This window comes from Gopherus evgoodei, chromosome 1 (genome assembly GCF_007399415.2).
Source record: "Gopherus evgoodei ecotype Sinaloan lineage chromosome 1, rGopEvg1_v1.p, whole genome shotgun sequence".
Taxonomy (NCBI): Eukaryota; Metazoa; Chordata; order Testudines; family Testudinidae; genus Gopherus; species Gopherus evgoodei.
The window spans coordinates 328,552,366-328,579,867 of record NC_044322.1 but is presented as its reverse complement, the minus strand read 5'-3'; the positions used below and the strand labels follow the sequence as shown (position 1 = coordinate 328,579,867).

Genomic DNA, 27,502 nt, shown 5'->3' with positions numbered 1-27,502 from the left:
TTAACAAAGACAACCTATAATGAGGCAAAGGAAAGCGAGGACCAGTGGTGGGCAGGGGGCTGTGTGCAGGGGCAGCTCTAGACATTTTGCCACCCCAAGCACGGCGGCAGGCCACGGGGGGCGCTCTGCCGGTCGCCGGTCCGGCGGCTCCGGTGGACCTCCCGCAGGTGAGTCTGCAGAGGGTTCGCTGGTCCTGCGGCTCCAGCGAAGCTGCGGGACCAGCGGACCCTCCGCAGGCGTGCTGCCGAAGGCTGCCTGCCTGCCGCCCGCCCGGTGACCGGCAGAGCGCCCCCCGCAGCATGCTGCCCCAAGCACACACTTGGCGTGCTGGGGCCTGGAGCCGCCCCTGGCTGTGTGTGTAGTGAAGAATGTGGTTTGTGTGGGCCAGGCTTGGAAAGTTCAGATAAACTTTCACTAACACCTAGATTTTGTGGATTTTATCTGATCTGAACCAAATCACACATCAAAATCTTATGAAGTTTGTCCATAACAGTATCAACCATCATTCGTCATCTGAAATAGCTCATTAAAAGATGGTAGACTGTCATTTTAAAATGCATCTTGAAAGTCACTAAAAAGGGTTCTTGATAATTTGTGGTTTTACACATTTCCATATACAAAATATATGCACAAATACATACATTTACTGTTCTTTATATGGTGTATTGTATAATGTCATCTATTTTAGGAGGCTTGGCATTAAAAATTAACAGAGCAGGAAATTTGCCTTTGAAGTTATAAATTCAATGAAATGACTCATTACTCCAGACTGAAATTATTTTCTGTAAAAAGAACAGGTCATATGCACATCCTAACTCAGATTCTTCCATGCACTGTGACCACTTTATACTGCACCACCAATGCAGGGCCGACTTCAATCCAAAACGTCTGCCCTTAGATCACCCCACTACACAGGAATCCTCTGGTGGTACACAGCTGTGGTTGGGTATGGCCAAAGATTTAATGAACACCAACTGTTTTACCAGTCATTTTGAGCAATTGGTAGCAAATATAATAAAGCAGCCTTCAGGCCAGGCACTTGACTGGCATCACAAAGTGGGGTGCACAAGAACCACCTTTAAACCCTTCCACTTCCTTCCAGCTGCACTGTACATTCCATAGTCATAGTCAAGTATTGAGATCCCTTTTAGATCACTCTGTAATATGATACTACTTTAAATTTACTTTGTAGCATTAGACGAAAATACAATTTTTGTTACATCACTTATTTATGACGCTTGAAATATTTGGCTCTCAAGAGCAGTTTATAATGCCTGCAGGGTGTTTCTCATGCCTTGAAAATTTGTAGACACTTTGTTTTCAATTTGTATTGCAGTCATGCAACATAAAATTTTCAGTGGAGTGAAGTAAGAATGATGAACCTTCAAAAAACAGTAGATATTTTCCTGTTTTCAAACTAACAGCTCAGAAACTTGACCTGTCACTAACCCACACATCTCTAAAAGACTTTAAAAAAATTCTAGTAGTATTAGATTTAGGGAATAAATTAGTTTGAACTTCATTAACAGAAGTTCAATTTAAAAAGCAACAATGAAATTATTTCATTAATCCTCTTCTTTTATGCAGCAGGAAGGTTTAAAAATTGCTTTCAGGCAGAACTCCTCAGCTATGAAAATTATGCCTTAACTGCTAGAATCTGACAGAAGAATGATTAATTGATCTACTTTAGGCTTCTGAAAGATTCAGGAAATAAATTATCTACCTTAGGGTAAACATCCTTGCGTTCCTCCTATTATCGAATAATGCAGCTATACTGCATTTACACCAGTGTAACTGGGAGCAGAGTAGTTTTAGTTCATGTATATTTTCAAACTAAAGGCTTGTCTACACTAGGCTTTAGTTTGCACTCCAAGGGTGTAAATTCTAGCGCACAGTAGGGTGCTGTACACTAACTCACCTGTGCGGACATTGCTGAAGTGCACTAAAAGATCCCTAGTGCGCATTTAGTGTAGTCCTTTCTCAAACAGTACTACCATTAATATACGCTAAGGAACAAGCCAGCAGGGTCCACATGGGCAAGTTAGTGCATGACACTAGTCCTTAATTGGAAAATATGTATGAACTAAAATTACTCTGCAAAGATGTTTCACTCAGACAAGCTGAGAGGCTCTTTGGGACCTGAGTGGGAGTAATCTGAGGGCAGAATTTGGCTCTCTATGGACACAGTACTGCCAGGTACTGAATATTCTAGTTCTGATCCAGCAAAACACAAGCACAAGTTTGAACTTGAAACATGTGAGTTGTCCAAGGGCTTGGCTACACTCAAAACTTCAAAGTGCTGCCGTGGCAGCGCTTTGAAGTGTGAGTGTGGTCGCAGCGCCAGTGCTGGGAGAGAGCTCTCCCAGCGCTGCACGTACTCCACCTCCTCATGGGGATTAGCTTGCAGCGCTGGAAGCCGCGCTCCCAGCGCTGCGGCACTGTTTACACTGGCGCTTTACAGCGCTGTATCTTGCAGCGCTTTGGGGGGTGTTTTTTCACACCCCTGAGTGAGAAAGTTGCAGCGCTGTAAAGCACCAGTGTAGCCAAGGCCCTAGTGACTTCATTTGGACTCCTGACACGTTTAAAGCAGAGTGTGCTTAAGTGCTTTGCTGGATCCAGGCCACACTGCTTAGACCTTTGCTTTCAAGATCAAGTTATCACTATAGAGAAATGCCTGAGATTGAACATGGAAGCTACTCAAATGACTTACCTATAAAATCATGTTTCTCATCATCCATGTAAATACCATAGCAGCGGGGGAAAAAAGTATTTGGATTTGCTGGAACATACCATGGCAAATTTCTCAGATTCAAACAAAGTCCAATCTTAAAGAGAGTAAGGAAGAGATCAGATGGTGGTTTGGCATTTTCCCTGGTACACTGATAAAGAGAACAGATAGCACTGTCTTGACCTCTATTGAAAATTGTGTATTTATTTCTTCTGTTTATAAAGGGATGTAATTCCTTAACAGGTGCCCATCCTGCATTGCAATTAACATTTGCAACCACACATCATTCTTCAACATAACAAATAATAGGTTGCTCACTCCATTTCAGATACATAGCTATCCCCACCATGCCCTCCTGATCCTAACAATAAATACTCTTCTCCCTCAAATGAGCCTCTCCCTGAGACCCAGCAAATCATTCCTAATCAGGAAAGCACTTAAGTGCTTGTTTAATGTTAAGCAAGCACTTATGTCCCATTGACTTTAATGGTATTTAAGCATCTGCTTAAAATTTAAGCACATACTTAAGTGCTTTCCTTAATGGAGGTGACTTAAGCATGTTTAAGTATCTTGCTGAACTGGAGCCTAAATGCCTGGAAGGAAAAGCAAGCTTTCCTGCCTGACAGGAAAGTCAACAGATCTGAGCTCTGATAGACTAAGGAGGCAAGTTCCAGAGCTGAGGGACCTTTATGGAGGACATCTGCCCCCCACCTGCCCTTATAGAAAATGGGAGCTCAAGCTCTAGCACCTTTGCTGGTTGTATGTGTAGCAGTATGGCACAGAGTGGGAAGCTGTCTCTCAAGTAACCAAGTCCCAAGCCAGTTAGGACTTTAAAAATTATAGCTAATCCCTGGAAATCTCCCTCTCCCTATCTATCCTCCTCTTTCTTCCCCTGCTATTGCCACGTGAACAGCTCTTTGCTGGGTAGTGCAATTGTCACCCATTCACCTGCAATACTTAGGTGATCACCCTTTGTCAGGGTGCGACACAGGCAATGGTAAATTTGACCTTGAATTCTGAAACCAATTCTAAATAAAGACCTTAGACCTTGTTGCATATATTCGGTTCTTTTGTTTTTGTAAGACACACCAAAATTGGTGAGGGAAAAAATGGTTACTAACCTTCCATAACTGTTATTCTTTGAGATGTGTTGCTCATGTCCATTCCATGTTAGATGTGTGTGTGCTGCATGAACAGCTGATGAAGATTTTTCCCTCAGTGGTATCCGCTGGGCCTGCTCCAGTGATTTTTTGAATTGTGCATATATGCCCTAGTATACGAGGTGCTGCTGGCCCCGCACCCTCTGAGTTCCTTCTCGCTGGTAACTCCAACAGAGGGGTAGGAGGGTGGGTCATGGAATGGACATGAACAACACATCTCAAAGAACAACAGTTACAAAAGGTTAAAAACTGTTTTTTCTTCTTCGAGTGCTTGCTCATCTCCATTCCATGCTAGGTGACTCACAAGCAGTACCTTCAGAGGTGGGCTTGGAGTTCATGGTCGTGCTGACTGTAACACTTCTCTTCTGAAACCGGCATCGTCTCAAGCCTGTTGGATGATGGTGTAGTGGGATGCAAAGGTATGCACCGACGACCAGGTTGCAGCCCTGCAGATGTCCTTGATCGATAACTCTGCAAGGAATACTGCTGAGAAGTCTGAGCTCTTGTTGAATGAGTGGTCACAATGGCCGGAGGCAGAACCTTTGCTGCTCGTAGCAAGCTCAGATACAGGTGGTTATCCAGGACAAGATTCTTTGGGATGATATCAGTAACACTTTCATCCTTTCTGCTACTGATACAAAGAGTTGCATGGACTTGCAGAAGGGCTTAGTTCTCTCAATATAAAAGGTGAGGGCCCACCTAACATCCAACATATGAAACCAACATTCCTCAGCAGTCTTGTGAGGTTTTGGGAAGAAGACAGATAGAAAAATATCGTAGTTGCTGTGGAATTGCGAACCACCTTTGGTAGGAAGGCAAGATGGGGGCACAGCTGGATCTTATCCATGAAGAACATCGTATAAAGGGTTCTGACATAAGGGCTTTGATCTGAGAGACCGTTCTGGACCAGGTGATCGCCACAAGGAAGGTGACCTTCCAAAAGAGAAGCAGTAAAGAACAAGGTGCTAACTGCTCAAAGAGCGGCCCTGTGAGCTTTGACAGGACCAAGTTTAAGTCCCGTCGGGGGACTAGTTCACCAACCTGAGGGTGAGTCTTTTGAGAACATAAGAACGGCCATCAGACCGTTTGGATCAGACCAAAGGTCCATCAAGCCCAGTATCTTGTCCTCTAACAGTGGCCAATGGTAGGTGCCCCAAAGGGAATGAACAGACAGGTTATCATCAAGTGATCCATGCCTTGTCACCCAATCCCAGCTTCTGGCAAACAGAGGCTAAGGACATTCATTCCTGCCCATCCTGGCTAATAGCCTTTGATGGACCTATCCTCCATGAATCTATCTAGCTCCCTTTGAACCCCATTATAGTATTGGCCTTCACAACACTCTCTGGCAAGGAGTTCCAGAGGCTGACCGTGCGTTGCGTGAAAAAATACTTTCTTGTGTTTGTTTTAAACCTGCTACCTATTAATTTCATATGGTAGCCCTTGTTCTCGTATTATGAGAAGGAGTAAATAACACTTCCTTATTTACTTTCTCTATATCAGTCATGATTTTATAGACCTCTATCATATCCCCCCCTTAGTCGCCTCTTTTCCAAGCTGAAAAGTCCCAGTCTTATAAATCTCTCCTCATACAGAAGCTGTTCTATACCCCTAATCATTTTTGTTGCCCTTTTCTGAACCTTTTCCAATTCCAATATATCTTTTTTGAGATGGGACGACCATATCTGCACGCAGTATTCAAGGTGTGGGCGTACCATGGATTTATAGAGCGGCAATACGATATTTTCTGTCTTATTATCTATCCCTTTCTTGATGAATCCCAATCCTTGAGACCCTTGAGAAACCTGACTGTCACCTAATGGGAGAACATTGATCTGCCCTGTCCTGGAGGGTATAAGACTAAGATGAACCTTAATAGATGAGAAAGCCAAAGCCTGATGATTTAGGTGGAGCAGATAGTTCAAGACAGACTGCAGAGAAGATTCGAATGGAGACAGATTCTGTTCAGAGGCCCAACATGTGAAATGTTTCCACTTGGCCAGATAGGTTGCCCTGGTGGGAAGCTTTCTACTACCTAGCAAGACCTGTTGAACCTGACCAAGCAGGCTTGCTCTTCAGGATTCAGCTGTACAGCAACCATGCAATTAGGTGCAGGGAGATGAGGCTCAGGTGAAACAACTGGCCGTGGTCTTGTGAAATCAAGTCTCGGTGGAGTGGGAACACGAGCGGAGCAGACACTGAGAGGTCCAGAAATATGCCAAACCAATGCTGGTGTGGCCATGCTGGTTCTATCAGGAAAACCCTTACCTTGTCCTGTTTGATTTTTAGGAGGACCTTGTGAACCAAGAGAATTGGTGGGAAGACGTACAGTAGGTGGTCTGCTCACAAGAGCTGGAAGGCAAGGGAGAGGGAGCCCATGCTGTGCCTGTGCAACGAACAGAACTAAAGGTATAGTCTGTTCTGTCTGGCAGTGAACAGGTCCCCCTCAGGAGATGACACTGACAACTGAGTAAAGAGACCACTTATGGCGAGAGGAAAAGCGTCTGCTGCTGAGGCAATCTGCCAGTGCGTTTCAGGCTCCCAGGAGATGACGCCTCAAGGTGAATGGTGTGTTTCATGCAGACGTTCCGCAGCTGCAGGGTCTCATGCACAGGGCTGAAGACTGAGCCCCTCCCTGCTTGCTGATGTAAAACAGGAGCGGGCAAACTTTTTGGCCTGAGGGCCGCATCGGGTTTCAGAAATTGTATGGAGGGCCAGTTAGGGGAGGCTGTAACTCTCCAAACAGGCAGGCGTGGCCTGGCCCCTGCCCCCATCTGACCCCTCTACTTCTCACCCCGACGGCCCCCTAGGACTCCTGCCCCATCCAACCCCCACATTCCCTGACTGCCCTGACCCTCCACCTCTAACTTCCCCCCACCCCTAACTGCCCCCCACTAACCCATCTAACACCCCCTCTCCTTCCTGACCGCCACCCCAGGACCCTGCCCCATCCAACCACTCCTTCTCCCTGTCCCCTGACTGCTCACAGGTCTTCACGAAGTGCATGGTGGTGGTAGCAGCCTTCCTCAGGCATCAAGCGTCCAAGTTTGCCCACCTCTGATGTAAAACATTGATGCAGTGTTGTCCATCAGGACCTGCACCACTTTGCTTAAGATCTGGGGAAGGAACACCTGGCAAGCCAAGCACACTGCCCTGAGTTCCCTGACATTTATATGCAGGGAGAGTTCTTCCTGGGACCTGAGGTCCTGAGTCCTGAGATTACTGTGGTGGGCTCCCCACCCCAGTTCTGAGACAAGGGTTATCAATGGTTGTGGGTTAGCAAAGGGTATTCCTTCAATTATGGATCCTGGGTCTCTCCACCAGGTCAGCAAAGTGAGGACCAGAGGCAGAATCGTGAGTATTGAGTCCAGGTGGTGTCTGCTCAGGAAGTAAACTGACACCAGCCACATCTGGAGGGCTTTGAGGCATAGCCCTATGTACTGCACCACGTAGGTACAGCCACCATGTGTCATAATAGTTTGAGGCAGATCGAAACAGTCATGATTGGCTGGATCGTGACCTTCAAAATCTAGGCCGACATAGCTTAGAATCAGGCTTCTGGTAGGGAGGCTTTGGCCTGGGTCAAGTCAAGCACTGCCCCGATAAATTCTATTCTCTGAACCAGAACAAGGGTTGACTTCTGCTTGTTTATCAACAGACCCAGCACCCAGAAAGTGGACCAGACTGTACTGATGCTATGCTGCACCTAAGCCTGCAACTGACCTTTGATCAGCCAATCGTTGAGTTATGGGTAGACTTGTACACTTTGATGCCTGAGGAAGGCTGCTACCACCACCATGCACTTTGTGAAGACCTGTGAGGCTGCCAACAGGGTGCAGGGAAGAGCAGTGAATTGGTAGTAGACGCACTATAAATCTGAGAAATCTTCTGTTCCCATGGAAGACAGAGATGTGGAAATAAGCATTCTTTACATCAAGGGTGGCATATCAGTCTCCTGGATCCTGGGAGGGAATGATGGAGGCCAGAGAGGGCAGATGGAATCTCAGTTTCTTGAGATATTTGTTGAGATGATGCAGGTCCAGGATGGGCCGTAGACTGCTCTTGGCCTTCAGGATTAAGAAATATTGTGAGTAAAACCCCTTCCCTCTCACGTTTCAAGGAACTTCCTCTATGGTCCCACATGTAGGAGGGCTTGCACCTCCTGGACAAGAAGCTGCTTGTGAGAAGGGTCCCTGAAGAGAGACGAGGGTGGAGGATTGGAGGGAGGGGCGGATGAAAATTGGAGGGTGTAAGCAATTATTACTGTACTCAGTTGGTCTGATGTTATATATAACCATCCTGGGCTGAAGAGCAACAGGTGGTCCAAAAACAAAGGGAGGATGGATCTGGTATCGAGACTGGTATATCGCCCTTAGACATACCTTCAAAAGCCTGCCTGGCTGTTCCAGGATATCTATGAGAGCCCAACTGGGAGGCTGAGGTAGGAGGGAAGGATAGGCATTGCTTAAAACCCTTCTCTTTTCTTTTGTAGGGCTCCTGAATGGAAGGTTCCACGAACCTGGGGGGGGCTGCTGAGGCCTAAAGTGCTTCCTGGAAGCTGGAACTGTGTAAAGGCCCAAGGAGTGAAGAGTGGCCCTAGAGTTCTTGAAGCTTTGAGTCCGTCTGTTCCGAGAACAGGAAGGTGTCCACAAAGGCAGGGGGTCCTAGATGGACTGCTGAATTTCATGATGGAAGTCAGAGGAATGGAGCCACGAACAGCACCTCATGGTGACTGCTGATGCCATAATCCTGGCTGCTGAGTCGGCTGCATCCAGAGCTGTCTGGAGGGAGGTCCTGGCCATAGTATTGCCCTCCTCTAAGATGGCCATGAACTCCTGCCTTGACTATTGCTGTAGGGAATTCTTAAATTTGGACAATGAGTCCCACAGATTAAAATCATACCTCCCCAGCAGGACCTGCTAGTTGGAAATACGTAACTAGAGACTGCCCATTGAATAAACCTTACGTCCAAACAAGTCCTGTCTCTTGGCTCTTTATTTTTGGGGGAAGCACTCAACTGTCCATCTCTGTCCCGCTCATTCATCACCAGCACTACCAGAGACCCCACAAAAGGGATGCGAATAAAAGTACTCAAGCCCACTGGCTGGGACATAGTATTTCTTCTCTGCCCTTTTTGATGTGCAGGGGCAGAGAAGAAGGAGTCTGCTGCAATGTCCTGACAAGACCCATCACCACTTTGTTAACAGGCAAGGCCACTCTGAAAGGAAGAGCTGCAGCCAGGATGTTGATTAGGCTGTGTGCTGACTCCTTAAACTCCTCAACTTCCAAGCCCAAGTTCACAGCTACCCTTTTCAGAAGCTTCTGGTGGGCCCTGAAGTCATCCTGAGGGACCCGGTTACTGGGGCCTACAACTGCCTTGTCAGGGGATGACAAGGAGAAGGCCTGAGAAAGAGGTGGGGCTCCCTCCTCCTCCTCTATTTCCACCATGTCCTTTGGGGTCAATTCCTGGACATTGGCACTGGGGTCCATATCAGAGTAAGGGTCCAGTGCTGGATGGGAAGAGACAGTAGCTAGCCTCTCTGACACTACTGAGTATGAGCAATGGTAAAGGGGTGTGGGGGGGCAGGTGACGGGGGAAGCCCCCAAGGACACCAGTACTGCCACACATCGGCCAGTGGCCTGGTGGCCAGGCATTGGAAGAAGGGCCAGTATTGTAGTCTGGTGCGTAGTCTGGGTACCATTTGGTTTTGGGTGGACCAAAGGATTCCCCTTCTGACTCTGAAGAAGATTCTTCCTTTGAAGACCATGGCAGTGCGTTATCTGCTTCTGCGATACCAGGGAATTGGGGACCAGTTGCGGGCTGGGGACCGCTGCATCGGGACCATGGAGGACTTGCCCCAGGACGGCGCTGCAGTGGTTGGTGCCATGGAGGAACTCAGCGCACCTTGTTCCCTTCTGTTTCCAGTCATGTTGGCTGATGAGGGGACTTGAGGGATCAGTGGGATCAGGAGGGACAGCAGGTTTTTTGCCACCTGGAAAGCCTCCGGGGTTCAAAGGGGCTAGCAAACACCTGACCCCATGGCTGCTCTGGGGAGTCAGTGGTGGTTCCTGTATCACACTCAGCTCTCTAGGCAGAGTCAGGGGTGCAATCAGAGGCTCAGGGGAGGATGAGTGGCCAGATATGGGTCTCATTACGCTAGGCAGTCCCTGCTTGTCCCTCTTCTGTACCGGAGAATGCCCCCTCGATGCATTGCTTTTTATGCCTCTTCATCGGCACCGAGAATGGAGAGTGGTGCTGGGAAGAACACAGTGCCAGGGAAGCACTCTGCACGGATGTCAAGGTGCTTGGCACCGATTTAGAGTGGTTGAATTCTGAGACTGGTCTCAGGGCGTCCTCCATAAGAATGGCCTTCAGCTGAATGTCCCTATCCTTTCTCGTGCGAGGTCTGAAGTCCCTGCAGATCTGGCACTTCTCTTTAATGTCAGACATGCCCAGACACATTAGATAGCTAGAGTGCAGGTCTCTCGCTGGCATCGGCTTTTCTCACAGGGCACACAGCTTGAAGCCTGGGAACGAGGGTATGCCTGGGCCCTGGGGCAAAAAGTCCCTCAACGACAGAGACAACTACTAACACCACACTGACTCTAACTAAGAACTATATATACTAACTACAATAACTATACAAAATATGAACAGAGAAAGTCCAAACCACGGGGAAAGAAGCCTTGCTATAGCAAGAAGGGTCATTCCAGAAACTGTCACAGAAGGAACTGAGAGGGCATAGGGCCAGAGGCACCCCTTATACCAGTGCATATGTGTGTAACCCCAGAGGGCACTAAAGCCAGCCCAATGGATACCACCAAGGGAAAAATCTTCAGCAACTGTGCATGTGGCGTGCACACACCTAGCATGGAATGACCATGAGGAAGAACTAGAAAAAGAACAGTAAAGCCTTTCATTGGGGTTTCATTCATTAATTTAAACAGATTTGAGAACATTAATTATAGCATAACAATTTATTTAGATGCTAAAAATATTAATATAACAAAACGGTACCATGCCTATCTTAAAAGCCCTAGGTGCCTTTGACACAAGATCACAAAAACAAATAATAAATAGTAGCTAATAACTAGCTTTCCCTCAACCCTTCCGCACCACCACCTACAGAAATCAATCTGCAATTGAAACACCCACTATCATACAATGTACTTAGCAAACACACAAACCATACAGGTCACTTGGGCTCTGCAATAGAATCCACAAAGACAGAGTCTTGTATGCCATATAGAATATCAATGAAATCAACAGGGCTTCACATGGGTGCAAGGGTCTGCACATGTGGAACTGATTGCAAGGTTGGGGCCTCACACATTTAGAGCTAATGTCGATATTCCTTTAGAATTTCAAAAAATCCACCATGCCCCGGTGGTTACATATCAACAGAAAACTAAATTCATCCTGCTGAATAACCTGGGATAAATTTGGTCACATATATGTAAAGCCTTTAGCTTTGACTTCTTATAATCAGTTACTGTTGGTCACATTCATAGGAAAATAAATTTTAAAAACCCACTAATACTCACTAACCCTTCGCCTTGTATAATCTGTTCATGAAACCTAATACCAACAAAGTTCCCCATGTGCACTTTGGGAATAACACCAAAGGCCAAGTGATTTTAACTATCTACTTACTTTAGTTGTAAAGGAGCTGGTTTTTGCATAATGATTCAGCATCTGATCACAATGTAGGTTATGGTAATTAATTGCATCCTTTTTTATAGTCCAAAAAAAGGATGTCTCTTCATTTCTTACCAACCTAGACTGGCACAAAAAAGAACCTGTATTATGATTCTACAGATGTAAGACCCAGGAAACTTTTATTAATATATCCAATATCAACTGCTCATTTTCTGCAGTATATCAAAGTTATACCCATGATTTCATTTTGTGGGCCCAGGAAGCTGTGCATTGGCATAGCTGTGATAACTTAGTTGAGAGAACATGTATAGTCACAGAGCCTTTTAATTCTATTTGCTCCTTAAAGCATTTCCAAAGTGAATTCCTCTGAACAACAAATGAGGGCTTGTTGATGTGCATATGCACAGACTCTCTTCTGCCTGCAGGACAAATGGAATTGTAAGGCTCCAGGACATATGTATATATTTTTGAGAAACTCCCAGTCCTAAAGAAAATAGTAAAAATTACAGTTGCTTTGGAGGCCCTCGTGTCATCTGCTCAAGCCCCATTTTTTTAATTGGGTGACTGACTGGCTCATGGGGTGATTTTCTAGCCTGCTCATTTGTTCACGGGGTCGCGTCACTAATATCTTGAGCATCCATTCACACAGAGACGTGTGAGCTGCTATAGAGACAGTCATCCTTGTCTTCCAGAACTACATGATTAGTGAAAGTGCAACATAATAGATGGCCAAAATAACTTGGTAAAGCTTTAGTATGAGTAGGTAGTAATGGCCATGAAACCCATCATATGTGTGCTCTCTTCTGGACTAGGATAAATTTAATGAAATGTTGGTTGTACAGTTTCAGTGAGTGACAAGTGACTAAGCTAGATAGCAAATAATACCCTGACAAGTATAAGATTCTTTCATAAGCCCCATGGGGCCATCTCCAACTTCAGTCAAAGGAACGACTGCCAGTGACTTCACTTGGTATGCTATAGGATTAAGTACATGCAATAAGTTGTTGGTGTGCATGGTGTGTAAATACAAGTTAAATGAATAACTAATAAATCAGTCAAGCAACTTCCCTGAATGGCAAGACCACAGATTTTGTTATCAATTACAGATACCCCCCGGGTTACACAAACCCAATTTACACAAATCCGTACTTACGGAAAAAGTTCCATAAGCTAGAAATAAGGGGGGGTGGGTTGTGTAATTGTCGGGTATACGTTTCCGACTTATGCAAAATGCAAGTTACGCAAGGCATTCCAGAACGGAATGCTTGCCTAAGTCAGGGAGCATCTGTAATAGACTGGCCAGTGCGTAGTTAATTTGAGGTACAGTACAATACAGTATAAATTATTTCAGTAGGGGCTGCATATACATTTGATGGGCACTGCATACCAATCTGCTGGACCACAAAATACATCCCATGCTGATACTGGGCCAAATTCTTCCCTCTGTAAATGCACTTTTGCTGGCATTTCCTTCCGCTATCCAGCAGGCAAATTTTTGCCTTGTGTAACTCCACTGAAGCCAGGCAGAATTTGGCCCACTGTGGCTGGACAGTAAAAGGAAGCGAATCAAATGAGACAAAAAAAATCAAAACTTATCCTACACATATTTTTTAAAATATATTTAAAGAAAAACAATAAGTTCATATGTAATCCTACCATTACATCATGAATGTCATCTGAACTGTCAAGGCCAGAAACTTCTTCACCCAAGACATTTCTTTTGCCTTTAAAAAAATCATGCAACAGTAATACAACATAGATAAATAAATTGTTTTAAGGCTCACAGAAGTTTTGAGCACTAGGGAGTCACATCTACAGAGGGCTAGACGTAGGCAAGAGTGCCCCAGGTCGCAGACAGATTTTGTGAGAGGAGCTATGTGTCCTATAAAAGATGTTCTACGTTTATGTTATCTCCCACGATCTGTAGGCTGAGAACATTAGCACCCATAAATTATTTTTTCTTCTTTAATATGAATATTACACACAAAAAATCATGTAAAAAGAACATTAAGGTTACAAAATCAAACACTAAAATTTAAGAAATGCCAGCATTAAGGCTGCCCGTGCAACCCTAATTCTGCCCATTGTGCATATGCATTTTGATGCAGTCTGTAATTACATGGTAACATACTATTTTTTCCAGAGGACCAGGATAGATGGTGCTCACCAACTGAGCAGCTATTCAATATTTTGTTTTATCCTCATTGTTAAGTGACTCCATCCTTTCTGTACTGCATGTTACTCAAATCCTGCTCTGAAGACAGAATTATCAGTTTCCTTGTGGGCTTTTCTACAGTGCTCATCGCTATAGCATCTGACTGCTTCACAAACGTTACTTTATTTTCACAACACTCCTGTGAGATAAGGGGGTATTACTAGAGGATTGCACTTGCACACTTTGTAGCTTTTGTGGGTGGAATTTAGTACACATGCTGGGGATCTTGAATTCCTCTATTCCACCCTACAAGCTTCCTGTGTGCCATCCTTCTATCTCCCTCTCTGTCAGGGACTCCCTGCCTCTCCCTGCAATCTCCTCCCTAACATGGGTTCTGAGTGCTCCCCATTGTCCCCTCCACCCATACCAAGGTCGTTCCCCCACCCCCGCTCTGCCCCAGATATGCTGGAAGGCTTTAATGGGAGACATCAACCAGTTGTTTGATCTCCAGACAACCGCAGAGCTGCTTGAAGCAGTGATTGTGCTAACCAGATAGCAGGGGCTCCAGATATCCCCCATTTTCCCTCTTTCCATTTTCTAACTTTCCTCAAATTCAATAGGTTTCTATCCACTGATGCCTGGAACACTCCCTGCAACTTTGGGATTGGAAGTGGCATTCACAAATTATCACATTTCAGACAAACACAAAAATGCCATCGAGTTGAGTGTAAGGCCTTCACAAGCTTGGCCATTTATTCCAATTGATCAATAGGGAACTGAGGCACAGAGAAATTAAAGTCACAAGTATCCACTAACTTTGGATGCCCAATTTCAGACCCTGAGACCTGATTTTTCAGAGTATTTAGCATTATATAGCACCGCTCCCACTGACTTCGGCTACAGCCGAGTGCTCAGCACTTCTGCAAGTTAGACATCAGTGTATAAAGTTGGGCACTCAGAAATGAGGAACACACAATCAGTGACCATCTGTGAAAAGTTGGGTGTAAGTGACTTGCTCAGCATCACAGGGGAACTCTGTGGTTGAGGCAAGAATAGAAACCAGTTCTCCAGTTCACCCTCAAATGGCCTTTACCATGAGACCATCCTATTTCTTTCTGCAGTTTCCTGCCTCATTCATTAGACAACTTCCAATTTCTGCAAAAACATGAGGCAGGGGCCCTACAGACAGTGGTGGCTCCAGGCACCAGCACGCCAAGTGCGTGCGTGGGGCGGCAAGCCACGGGAGGGTGCTCTGCCAGTCGCTGCGAGGGCGGCAGGCAAGTTGCCTTCGGCGGCATGCCTGCGGAGGGTCCGCTGGTCCCAGGGCTTCGGTGGACCTCTTGCAGGCAAGACACCGAATCCACAGGACCAGGGACCTCTCGCAGGCAAGCCGTCAAATCCGCGGGACCGGGGACCTCCCGCAGGCAAGCCGCCGAAGGCAGCCTGCCTGCCGTGCTTGGGGCAGCAAAATACCTAGAGCCGCCCCTGCCTATAGACAACAGTCTCATTCACTGCAGAACCCCTGGCTCCCAGGGCCAATCTCAGTCTCCTGCTCGCTGGGGCTCCTTGTTCAAGCTTCTTTGCCCAGCCAGTTCCAATTCTCTCCCTGCACATCAGCTCCCTATTGGATTTGTCTACCCTACTCCCACCACTGTTCCCCCCAGATCCCAGTCTCCTTGACCAGCTACTCCCAGTCTCCCCATCATCTCTAAGAAGTCTCTCCTGAGCATGTCAGAACTTCAATTTTTCAAAGGGTTAGAACTTGGCCACATATGGGCAGATTTTCATAGGGACAGCACAAGGCACATCCCTGATACAAAGGCCACCACTTCGCCAAAATTCAAGTCTCTGTTCCAAATCACAGGGATGCTAGAGCTAGATCTTCTCAAAGAAAAAGTCACCAGAATGTTTTTAAGATGGGCAAAACCATTTTTTTTCCTAACCTTGTTCTCAGAAATGGCCGAATCATTTTAGCTGAAACTCTCCTCCCAAAATGCAGCCTGAGGCAAAGAAGCTTGAACACCTGGCATGGAAAATTTCAGCCCAAACAATTAAAGTTTTGAAAAGTTACAAACTGAAAATAGGGCCTTATAATAGAAAGTGAAGGGCAATCTTAATTATTGCTGTTGTTACTGGTGCTACCTATAATATTCTGTGCCAGGAATCACGCCTTTTCATTGGTTGTTTGAGATTGGACTGGAGACATTAATGTAGAGAAAGCACTGTCTGTTGGCCAGAGCAAAAGACAGATTCCTGGGTTCTATTCCTGGCTCTATCACTGACTTGCAATGTTACTATTTACCATTACTACTAACTGCTTGGGTTTATATATGAACTTCCCCTCATAGACATATTATAGCCTAATTGTCCATTATAAAGTATTTTACTCCTACCTCTGAAGCAGCTGATATGAAAACTGTTACAGACAGCTTACCTTGCTAAATGGACCACTGGCCTGATCTAATCTGATCATTTCTATGCTCCTATCATCTTGTGAAGTCACTTAACTGCTGTGTGACCCAGTTTCCCCAATTGTATAATGGAAATAATTATGCTGACCTGCCTCCAGCAGTGTTGAGGCTTAGTACATTATTATCTGTAAATAGCTTTATGTTTGTTGGATGACAGGTACTACAGATGTATAAACTACTTGTACCAGAAAAAGGGATGAGTCATACAATATGATTAATGAGATGTTAGGTCAGGCTAAGCCTGGTACTGTAATGAGAGTAGATGGTACTACCTGCAGCTCATCATACCCACTGCCCTGTAAGTAGTCCGGAAGGGCATAAAGCTAAGAAAGCACCCCTGACAAAAAAGCCCCAGTGCCTTGTGGGTGAATTCGGGAGAATGTAAGGCTATGAGAGCAAATTCAGACAGAAAATCAGGAATGGAGCCCTTAAGGTGTCAGGTAATAATATTTTAGTATCTTTCCAGCAACTTCTGCAGCTGACCGGGTACCAGATGCCTTGGTTCTTCTGTTCCTCTGGATTTTACCAGTGATGCCGAGAGTGGGGTCCTGATGCATGGGCAACTCAGGGCCTCCATATCATCTGCCCAGGCTTTCACCTTGGAGAAGTACTCCAGCTTCACCTTGAGCGTCAACATAACACAAGAGACAGTAGTCACCGGTTCTAAGCTCTTACTTGATTGGCGTAGAGTTGAGTGCCAGGGGTGTCTCCGATGATGGAAGGGATCATCGTATCTCACTGGATAACAACCACCCGCCGTAAAACTGAGCATCCCCCAGACAACAGGGTGTTGTCCTGCCACTGGCTGCCTGCTTCAATGGGTGCATAGAGCTTAGAATTTTATAACTTGACAAGTGGACTGTAACCAATACACCAGGAAAATCAAGTAAAAGAAAGAAAACATCGTTAAAGATAGGGTGCTAGAACATTCGCACCATAACAACTGGATTATCTGAGGACCTTCAACAAATCAACTATGGATGCGTAAAAGTGCTGTGATCAATGATGAGCTGAAACGACTTAATGTGGATATCACATTCCTCCAAGAAACATGGCTACCATCAAGCGGATCTCTCAGGGAAAAAGACTACACATTTTTCTGGCACAGGAAAAAAGCTGAAGAAATGCAAGGGCATGGGGTGGGATTTGCCAACAAGAACTCACTTCTATGGATGACTGAGCCACCTACAAATGGATCAGAAAGAATTTTGGCACCATGCTTGTTCACATCTGAGGACCCAGTCAACCCTGTGAGTGTGTATGCCCCAACATTCTCCTCGTCTTCTGACATTAAGGACCAATTCTATGACCAGCTAAACAGCACCATCAGCAGGATTCCAAAACATGAATATGTTTTCCTGCTAGGGGACTTCAGCACAAAGTGGGGAGCTGATCATGAAAATGGACCAACTGTCTTGGTCAACACATAACTGGTAAGATAAATGGAAATGGTCAGAGACTGCTAGAATTTTGTTCCTACTACAACCTTTGTGTACCATACTCATTCTTCCAGACAAAGCCATAACACAAAGTATCTTGGAAACATCCCTTGGCCACTGGCACCAACTGGATCTTATCCTCACAAGGCATACCAATCTTATGTAATCCTTCTGCCAGGTGGAGCCAGCAGCAACCAGGGCTGGGTTCAATACCTTTTCAACAATACAACACAGAACCAGCTCGAGCCCTCACCCAGTAACCTGGGAAAATTACACATCATCCCAGGGCACCTGAGAGGCAATACTTCCCCACTCACAAGCACAGAGTCTGAGTGTAGAAAAGAAACTTTTAATGAAAGGAGGAAAGCCACCTGATATTAATTAGGGAAAATGCCACAAGCAGGATTCATAATCATAAAACTGTGAGCAGGACACCCACCCCAGAGTGCGTGGGGCAGTGCCTTCTGCCTCATGCTCTTGAGTTCTACAACCAAAAGTTCCTTTACTGTGACCTTCTCTGCTCCCTCACCATACCCCACTCACAGTGGTTGTCTTTGGTCAGTGAGGACCCAGAGTTCAGAGGTGCATCTGTGTGAGATCACCTCCCACCCAGGGAAGAAGGTACCTTGCTTGCTCGACCATGTGAGAACTTGCTCTGGCTGGCTGCCTCACCAGCCACCATTCCTCTCTGCTGGCAACATCAGAAACATGTATGATGGGCTCAAAAAAGCTTTGGGTCCAATTTCAAGGAAGACAGCCTGAGTCATCCTGAACAGACGTCAGACCCTTGCAGACATAATCTATCCTGAACCACAGTGCGGCTTCAGAACAGGATTGAAAGGTCTACTATCAACCTAACCTTTTTCTGAGAACCTACAAGAGAAATACAGAGAACAAAAAAGTCCCTTTACACAGCCTTCATCAAGCTTACAAGGCTTTTGACCTTGTCAGTAGAGGTGGATTATTTGCGCTTCTAGAAAAGACTGGATGTCCCACCAGCACCCCAAGCTCTTAAGCATGATTCAGTTCTTCCATGAAAACATTTATGGGACAGTTCAATACGACAGCTCAGTCTCCGAGGCTTTCCAGATTCATAGCCGGGTCAAGCAAGGTTGTGTACTTGCCCCAACTCTGTTTGGGATCTTCTTCTCCTTGCTAGTAAAACAAGCTTTTGGTTCCTCAACTGAGGGAATCTACTTGCAAACAAGATCTGATGGAAAGTCGTTCTATCCTGCACGACTTAGATCTAAAACCAAGACTCAGGAGGCCCTCATCCAACTCCTCCTCTTTGCTGATGACACAGCAATGACAACCCACACAGAAGTCCATCTCCAGAACCTCACAGACAGTTTTTCCAAAAGCCTGCCAAGACTTCAGGCTTATCAGAAGCCTAAAAATGATTAACATAATGTACCAAGGAGTTGAAGAAGCACCCTTCATCAAGGGATCTATTATCGACCACCTGAGCAGGACAGTGATAGTGACGATAAAATGCTAAGGGAGATTAGAGAGGCTATCAACCTAAAGAATTCAGTAATAGTGGGGGGTTTCAATTATCTCCATATTGACAGTGTACATGTCACCTCAGGACAAAATGCAGAGACAAAATTTCTTGATACTTTAAATGACGGCTTCTTGGAGCAGCTGGTACAGGAACCCAAAAGGGGAGAGGCAACTCTCGATTTAGTCCTGAGTGGAGCGCAGGATCGGTCCAAGAGGTAACTGTGACAGGATCGCTTGGAAATAGTGACCATAATATAACAACATTTAACATCCCTGTGGTGGGAAGAACACCTCAGCAGCCCAACACTGTGGCATTTAATTTCAGAAAGGGGAACTATGCAAAAATGAGGGGGTTAGTTAATCAGAAATTAAAAGGTACAGTGACTAGAGTGAAATCCCTGCAAGCTGCATGGACACTTTCCAAAGACATCATAATAGCGGCCCAACTTAAATTTATAACCCAAATTAAAAAACACAGTAAAAGACCTAAAAAAGAGCCACCGTGGCTTAACAACCATGTAAAAGAAGCAGTGAGAGATAAAAAGGCGTCTTTTAAAAAGTCAAAGTCAAATCCCAGTAAGGTAAATAGAAAGGAGCATAAACATTGCCAAATTAAGTGTAAAAATGTAATAAGAAAAGCCAAAAAGGAGTTTGAAGAAAGGCTAGCCAAAAACTCAGAAGGTAATAACAAAATGTTTTTTAAGCACATCAGAAGCAGGAAGCCTGCTAAACAATCAGTGGGGCCCCTGGATGATCAAGATACAAAAGGAAAGCTAAAAGATTATAAAGTCACTGCAGAGAAACTAAATTAATTCTTTGCTTCAGTCTTCACAGCTGAGGATATTAGGGAGATTCCGAAACCTGAACCGTCCTTTGTAGGTGACAAATCTGAGGAATTGTCACAGATTGAAGTGTCATAAGAGGAAGTTTTGGAACTAATTGATAAACTTAACAGTAACAAGTCACTGGGACCAGATGGCATTCACCCAAGAGTTCTGAAAGAACTCAAATGTGAAATTGCGGAACTATTAACTATGGTTTGTAACCTGTCCTTTAAATCAGCTTCTGTACCCAATGACTGGAAGACAGCTAATGTAACGCCAATATTTAAAAAGGGCTCTAGAGGTGATCCCAGCAGTTACAGACCAGTAAGTCTAATGTCAGTACTAGGCAAATTAGTTGAAACAATAGTAAAGAATAAAATTGTCAGACACATATGTCATAACCTTAGTCCCAGATTTGGACCTTAGCGTCCAAAATATGGGGGTTAGCATGAAAACCTCCAAGCTTAGTTATCAGCTTGGACCTGGTACTTGCTGCCACCACCCAAAAAATTAGAGTGTTTTGGGGCACTCTGGTCCCCCTGAAAAACCTTCCCTGGGGACCCCAAGACCCAAATCCCTTGAGTCTCACAACAAAGGGAAATAATCCTTTTTCCCTTCCCCCCTCCAGGTGCTCCTGGAGAGATACACAGACACAAGCTCTGTGAATCCAAACAGAGTGACTCCCCCTCTCCGTTCCCAGTCCTGGAAACAAAAAGCACTTTCCTCTTCACCCAGAGGAAATGCAAAATCAGGCTAGCAAATTCAACACACACAGATCTCCCCCTGATTTCTTCCTCCCACCAATTCCCTGGTGAGTATAGACTCAATTTCCCTGAAGTAAGGAAAAACTTCAACAGGTCTTAAAAGAAAGCTTTATATAAAAAGAAAGAAAAATACATACAAATGGTCTCTCTGTATTAAGGTGACGAAATACAGGGTCAATTGCTTAAAAGAATATTGAATAAACAGCCTTATTCAAAAAGAATACAAATCAAAGCACTCCAGCACTTATATTCATGCAACTACCAAAGAAAAGAAACCATATAACTTACTATCTGATCTCTTTGTCCTTACACTTAGAAACAGAAGACTAGAAAGTAGAAACTACTTCTCCAAAGCTCAGAGAAAGCAGGCAGACAGACAAAGACTTAGACACGAACTTCCCTCCACCCAAAGTTGAAAAAATCCGGTTTCCTGATTGGTCCTCTGGTCAGGTGCTTCAGGTGAAAGAGACATTAACCCTTAGCTATCTGTCTATGACACGCCCCCCAAATTGCAGACAGTGGGGAAGCTCACTGGCGGCGATTTCCTTCTAGAACTTTAAAATAAACAGATTACTACAACACATGCACCTTTACATATACTACTAAGTATATAACTAACAGACTTTTACATTTTAAGAACACTTTTTAACTACTGGATTCTGGGAAACTGTCACGGGAGAGTGCATCAGCAACTTTGTTAGAAGCTCCTGTGATGTGTTGAATTTCAAAATCAAAATCTTGGAGAGCTAAACTCCAACGAAGAAGTTTCTTGTTGTTCCCCTTGGCACTATGAAGCCACTTTAGTGCAGCATGGTCAATTTGTAGTTGGAACCGCCGTCCCCAAACATATGGGCGTAGCTTTTCCAGGGCGTACACAATGGCATAGCATTCCTTTTCACTGACTGACCAGTGACTTTCCCTCTCAGACAGTTTCTTGCTGAGAAACATGACAGGATGGAAGTTGTGATCTGTTGCTTCCTGCATGAGCACTGCTCCTATACCACGCTCAGATGCATCTGTGGTTACTAGGAATGGTTTGTCAAAATCCGGGGCCCTGAGCACAGGGTCAGACATGAGCGTTGCCTTAAGTTGGGTAAAGGCCTTTTGACACTCATCAGTCCACTTAACTGCATTTGGCTGGGTCTTTTTGGTCAGGTCGGTCAATGGGGCAGCGATTTGGCTGTAGTGTGGTACAAATCGCCTGTAGTATCCGGCCAAGCCTAAGAAGGATTGGACCTGTTTCTTTGACCTTGGGACAGGCCACTTTTGGATAGCATCCACCTTGGCCTGTAGGGGGTTTATGGTTCCTCGACCCACCTGGTGCCCCAGGTAAGTCACTCTGTTTTGGCCTATTTGACACTTTTTGGCCTTAACAGTTAGTCCGGCCTGCCTGATGCGCTCAAAGACCTTTTCCAGGTGTAGTAGGTGTTCGGGCCAGGAGTCTGAAAAAATGGCCACATCATCGAAGTAGGCAACTGCAAATTCTCCCAGTCCAGCTAGTAGACCATCTACCAGCCTCTGGAAGGTGGCGGGTGCATTTCGAAGGCCGAAAGGAAGGACATTGAATTCATACACCCCCGCATGGGTGACGAATGCTGACCTCTCCTTGGCAGGTTCATCTAGCGGTACTTGCCAGTACCCCTTGGTTAAGTCTATTGTAGAGATGAACTGGGCACGTCCCAACTTTTCCAATAGCTCATCGGTGCGTGGCATTGGATAGTTGTCCGGACGAGTTACCGCATTTAGCTTACGGTAGTCCACACAAAAGCGTATTTCCCCATCTGGTTTGGGTACCAGAACCACTGGAGATGCCCATGCACTGGTAGAGAAGCGGATTATATCCATCTGTAGCATGTTCTGGATCTCCCGTTCTATAGCAGCTTGGGCATGAGGAGACACCCGGTAGGGTGGGGTTCTGATTGGGTGAGCATTACCTGTATCAATGGAGTGGTATGCCCACTCAGTTTCCTGGCAGGGACCATGGAAAAACTGTGGGAAACTCATGGGGTGAATCACTTGGTTGCCACCCCGTACCACCATCAAACCAATGGCCTGGTGGAAAGGTTCAATGGAACTTTGGGGGCCATGATACGAAAATTCATCAACGAATTCTCCAATAATTGGGACCTAGTGTTGCAGCAGTTGCAGTTTGCCTACAGGGCTGTACCACATCCCAGTTTAGGGTTTTCACCATTTGAACTTGTGTATGGTCACGAGGTTAAGGGGCCATTACAGTTGGTGAAGCAGCAATGGGAGGGGTTTACACCTTCTCCAGGAACTAACATTCTGGACTTTGTAAGCAACTTACAAAGCACCCTCCGACACTCTTTAGCCCTTGCTAGAGAGAACCTAAAGGATGCTCAAGAAGAGCAAAAGGCCTGGTATGACAGACATGCCAGAGAACGTTCCTTCAAGGTAGGAGACCAGGTTATGGTCTTGAAGGCGCAACAGGCCCATAAGATGGAAGCATCATGGGAAGGGCCATTCACGGTCCAAGAGCGCCTGGGAACTGTAAACTACCTCATAGCATTTCCCAATTCCTCACTAAAGCCTAAAGTGTACCATGTTAATTCTCTCAAGCCTTTCTATTCCAGAGACTTACAGGTTTGTCAGTTTACAGTCCAGGGAGATGAGGCTGAGTGGCCTGACGGTGTCTACTACGACGGGAAAAAAGACGGTGGCGTGGAAGAGGTGAACCTCTCAACCACCCTGGAACGTCTGCAGCGGCGACAAATCAAGGAGCTGTGCACTAGCTTCGCCCCATTGTTCTCAGCCGAAGCAATAGTAAAGAATAAAATTGTCAGACACATAGAAGAACATAAATTGTTGGGCAAAAGTCAACATGGTTTCTGTAAAGGGAAATCATGTCTTACTAATCTGTTAGAGTTCTTTTAAGGAGTCAACAAACATGTGGACAAGAGGGGGATCCACTGGACATAGTGTACTTAGATTTCCAGAAAGTCTTTGACAAGGTCCCTCACCAAAGGCTCTTACGTAAATTAAGTTGTCATGGAATAAGAGGGAAGATCCTTTCATGCACTGAGAACTGATTAAAAGAAAGGGAACAAAGAGTAGGAATAAATGGTAAATTTTCAGAATGGAGAGGGATAACTAGTGGTGTTCCCCAAGGATCAGTGCTAGGACCAAACCTATTCAACTTATTCATAAATGATCTGGAGAAAGGGGTAAACAGCGATGTGGCAAAGTTTGCAGACGATACTAAACTGCACAAGATAGTTAAGACCAAAGCAGACTGGGAAGAACTTCAAAGAGATCTCACAAAACTAAGCGACTGGGCAACAAAATGGCAAATGAAATGGATAAATGTAAAGTAATGCACTTTGGAAAAAAATAACCCCAACTAGACATACAATACTATGGGGGCTAATTTAGCTACAACTAATCAGGAAAGAGATCTTGGAGTCATCATGGATAGTTCTCTGAAGACGTCCACGCAGTGTGCAGCAGCAGTCAAAAAAGCAAATAGGATGTTAGGAATTATTAAAAAGGGATAGAAAATAAGATGGAGCATATCTTATTGCCCTTATACAAATCCATTGTATGCCCATATCTTGAATACTGCATAGAGATATGGTCTCCTCATCTCAAAAAAGATATACTGGCATTAGAAAAGGTTCAGAGAAGGGCAACTAAAATGATTAGGGGTTTGGAGAGGATCTCATATGAGGAAACATTAAAGAGGCTAGGACTTTTCAGCTTGGAAAAGAGGAGACTAAGGGGGGATACGATAGAGGTATATAAAATCATGTGTGGTGTGGAGAAAGTGAATAAGGAAAAGTTATTTACTTGTTCCCATAATATAAGAACTAGGGGCCACCAAATGAAATTAATGGGCAGCAGGTTTAAAATAAATAAAAGGAAGTTCTTCTTCACACAGTGCACAGTCAACATGTGGAACTCCTTGCCTGAGAAGGTTGTGAAGGCTAAGACTATAGCAGGGTTTAAAAGAGAACTAGATAAATTCATGGAGGTTAAGTCTATTAATGGCTATTAGCCAGGATGGGTAAGGAATGGTGTCCCTAGCTCTTTTGTCAGAGGGTGGAAATGGGTGGCAGGAGAGAGATCACTTGATCATTACCTGTTAGGTTTACTCCCTCTGGGGCACCTGGCATTGGCCACCGTCAGCAGACAGGATACATTCTTTACCTGTCAGGGGTGCATATCCAGAGTCTCTCGAGACTGAAGGATGCCTACAACTACTATATAAATGCTTTTATAATAACTTTCTTGTATTAAATTAATCCTCTACTTACCAGTTATTTAACCACACAGGCATCTTTAGGTGTTACTAAATACTCTTAACAACTAGGCATTGGGAATCAGAATGAGTACAAGCACAATTGTAATTATCCATACAATGGCTTAATTGAAACAAATGAGGAGAGGAGTTCATCGGTAATACTAATTGGAGCGTGCAGGAAGGGATGCCATTTACATTACAGCAAATGTTCCTGAAGCTGAAAAAATGGGACTCCTCATTTTTCTTGTGCTGGGGTTCAAATCACTAGCACGGAGGTAGCACTTCCTTCCCTTTAGGACAAACATGGACTCATAGAAGAGTCCATTCTCAGCTTTTCTGCTTTACTCTCGGGATTTCCTTCTGTCTGATCAAAAAATGGCATAATAGGTTTGCATGTTTATTGTCCTTCAGAGTCTCTAGATGACATGTTCAGGTTACAGGAAAAAAAAGATTTATTTCCTAACAGCCAGATCTGCAAATTTAACCTACTTACCAGCAAGAGGCTCATCTGGCCCTCAGTACTACAGCCCTTGTAAACCCTTTTTCTTTTCTCAAAATCAGAGACTAAAAGTGAAAATCTGCATGACTAGTTCTGATAATTTAGTGTTGATTATTGCTTTGAAAAATGCAAAGATTAAAAACATCATAGGACATTGTACATAAAAAGTTATATTCACATCTACATGAAAACAGAAAGCTATTTAGGTACTCTACCATTCTTCCCACCATCTTCACAATCAGCATCACACTCTTCATCTTTATTGTCCTGTAAGTCACTTCTTATGGAAAGCTTTCTCTCCACCCATCCTTTTTTCCTTAAACTTCTACGAATTACTGGGTAGGGTCCACAGATGGTAAAAATTTTCTTTTCCTAAGATTGCAAGCAGATACTTTAAAATGAAAACACAGACACTGCAAAAATATTATGGTTTATCTTTTACAAGCAAGGTCTACATCAACACTAGTGCAATGCCTTTGAAGCTACAAGTACTACATTTTGAAAACAAGATGTATTCATTGGATTTCAGTAGCACCTACATCATCTTAGGAGCTGTCCGCACGTGCACCTACACACACACACACACACACACACACACACACACACACACACACACACACACACACACACAGTCTTTGTCCTGAAGGCAATTCTGCTGATCATTCCACAATAGCACTAAGCAATTTCCCTCCAATAACAAGAGGCTGGTTAGCACAATGGGAACACATATCACCCTGTCACTTTGGGAGAGCCAAATTAATAAAAGTGAACTGCAATGTTACAAATGAAATTTGGCCATATCGATAGATAGATAGATAGATAGATAGATAGATAGATAGATAGATAGATAGATAGATGTATTTATAGCATGCAATCACCATCTTATCTAGGTGTCAAATGGATTTACGTCTTTTATCTATTCTCTGTCGCAGGGTTCGTTCCCCTCAGCCTGTAAACCCCTACATAATTCAGCAATAACAAATTCCAGTAAGAGAAGAGCAAATGTATGGTAGTTCAATGTGAAAAGGATGTATACTGACAAAACTCGGGGAAGGCGACAGTCTTTGTACAGTACTATCTGCACTATAGCCCTGTCTAAACTAGGGAGAAGTTTTGTTTTTTTTAAATACCAACACAGTTTTAAAAACCATTTAGCAGACAGGATTGAACAACTTAAAAAAACTATTAGCTCAATATCGTAAATGGAAAAACAAACCACTAAAATCTATTGTCAACACACATACCCTGATTGCCTTGTCAGCTAAAAATCTTGCCAGCTTATATTTGTCCAGTTTGGGGGAAAGAGGTGACTCTTCTGCAATTCTCTGGTTTAGTTCTAAAAAAGAAAATTAAAAAAAAAACTATCATGCAACAGGAACTGTAACCAAAGAAACAATTAATACATAGAAATAGAGGACCATCTTTTGCAGTGCTCACTCATTTCTAGTCCCAGATCTACACCCTGAAATACTCAGCACCATGATGCCTAACTTCTAAAAAATCCTTCAAACAATAACGTGATCCACAGAGCCTGAGTTAGGCTCCCGATACAATGCAAGGGAGAGATAGCACCTAAGAATGTGATCTGCAAAAGTCAGCATGCTAAACACCTAACCTAGCCAATGGGAGATGCTGAAGAGAGGGTGTGTGCAGGGCTGTCCTTAGGCATACGCAGCTGCACAGGGCACCATGAAATTTGGAGCCCCAAATTGCCCCAAATTTCATGATTCCCTAGGCAGCTGCATGCTGCATATACGACAGCACCAGCCCTGGGGACCAGCCCTATCCCTCAGCCGGCCCCCCCTGTGGGGCCCCGGACAACTCCCTCCACCTTGCCTCTTACCCTTCCCCCCTGCTCCGCCCTCGGTCCTCCCTCATTCCACCTCTTCCCCCAGTGACCCTGCACTCACCGGCAGTGGCGGGAAGCAAAGCAGCTCGGCCCCAGCCTGCTCCATTTCCCTTGCCCAGGCCCCAGCCATGTCACTCAGGTTGCGGAAAGGCGCATCCCTGGCTCTCACCAGCGTCGGGAAGCAGAGCG

At 44.8% G+C, this 27,502-nt stretch overlaps 1 protein-coding gene across 7 annotated transcripts in view; it reads right to left on the bottom strand.

Moving 5' to 3' along the window:
• TTLL8 (tubulin tyrosine ligase like 8) overlaps positions 1–27,502 on the bottom strand; it is a 65,348-nt gene that overhangs the window by 32,225 nt on the left and 5,621 nt on the right. For 6 of the 7 annotated variants that reach the window (XM_030549222.1, XM_030549221.1, XM_030549220.1 and 3 more), the window contains 5 exons: positions 26,709–26,800; positions 25,680–25,836; positions 13,205–13,272; positions 11,543–11,671; positions 2,711–2,825 (listed from right to left, as the gene is read on the bottom strand). In XM_030549222.1, the coding sequence (XP_030405082.1) occupies positions 2,711–2,825; positions 11,543–11,671; positions 13,205–13,272; positions 25,680–25,836; positions 26,709–26,800 (561 nt within the window). The remainder of the gene's footprint in view (positions 1–2,710; positions 2,826–11,542; positions 11,672–13,204; positions 13,273–25,679; positions 25,837–26,708; positions 26,801–27,502) is intronic. The other variant, XM_030549226.1, reaches the window with a different exon arrangement.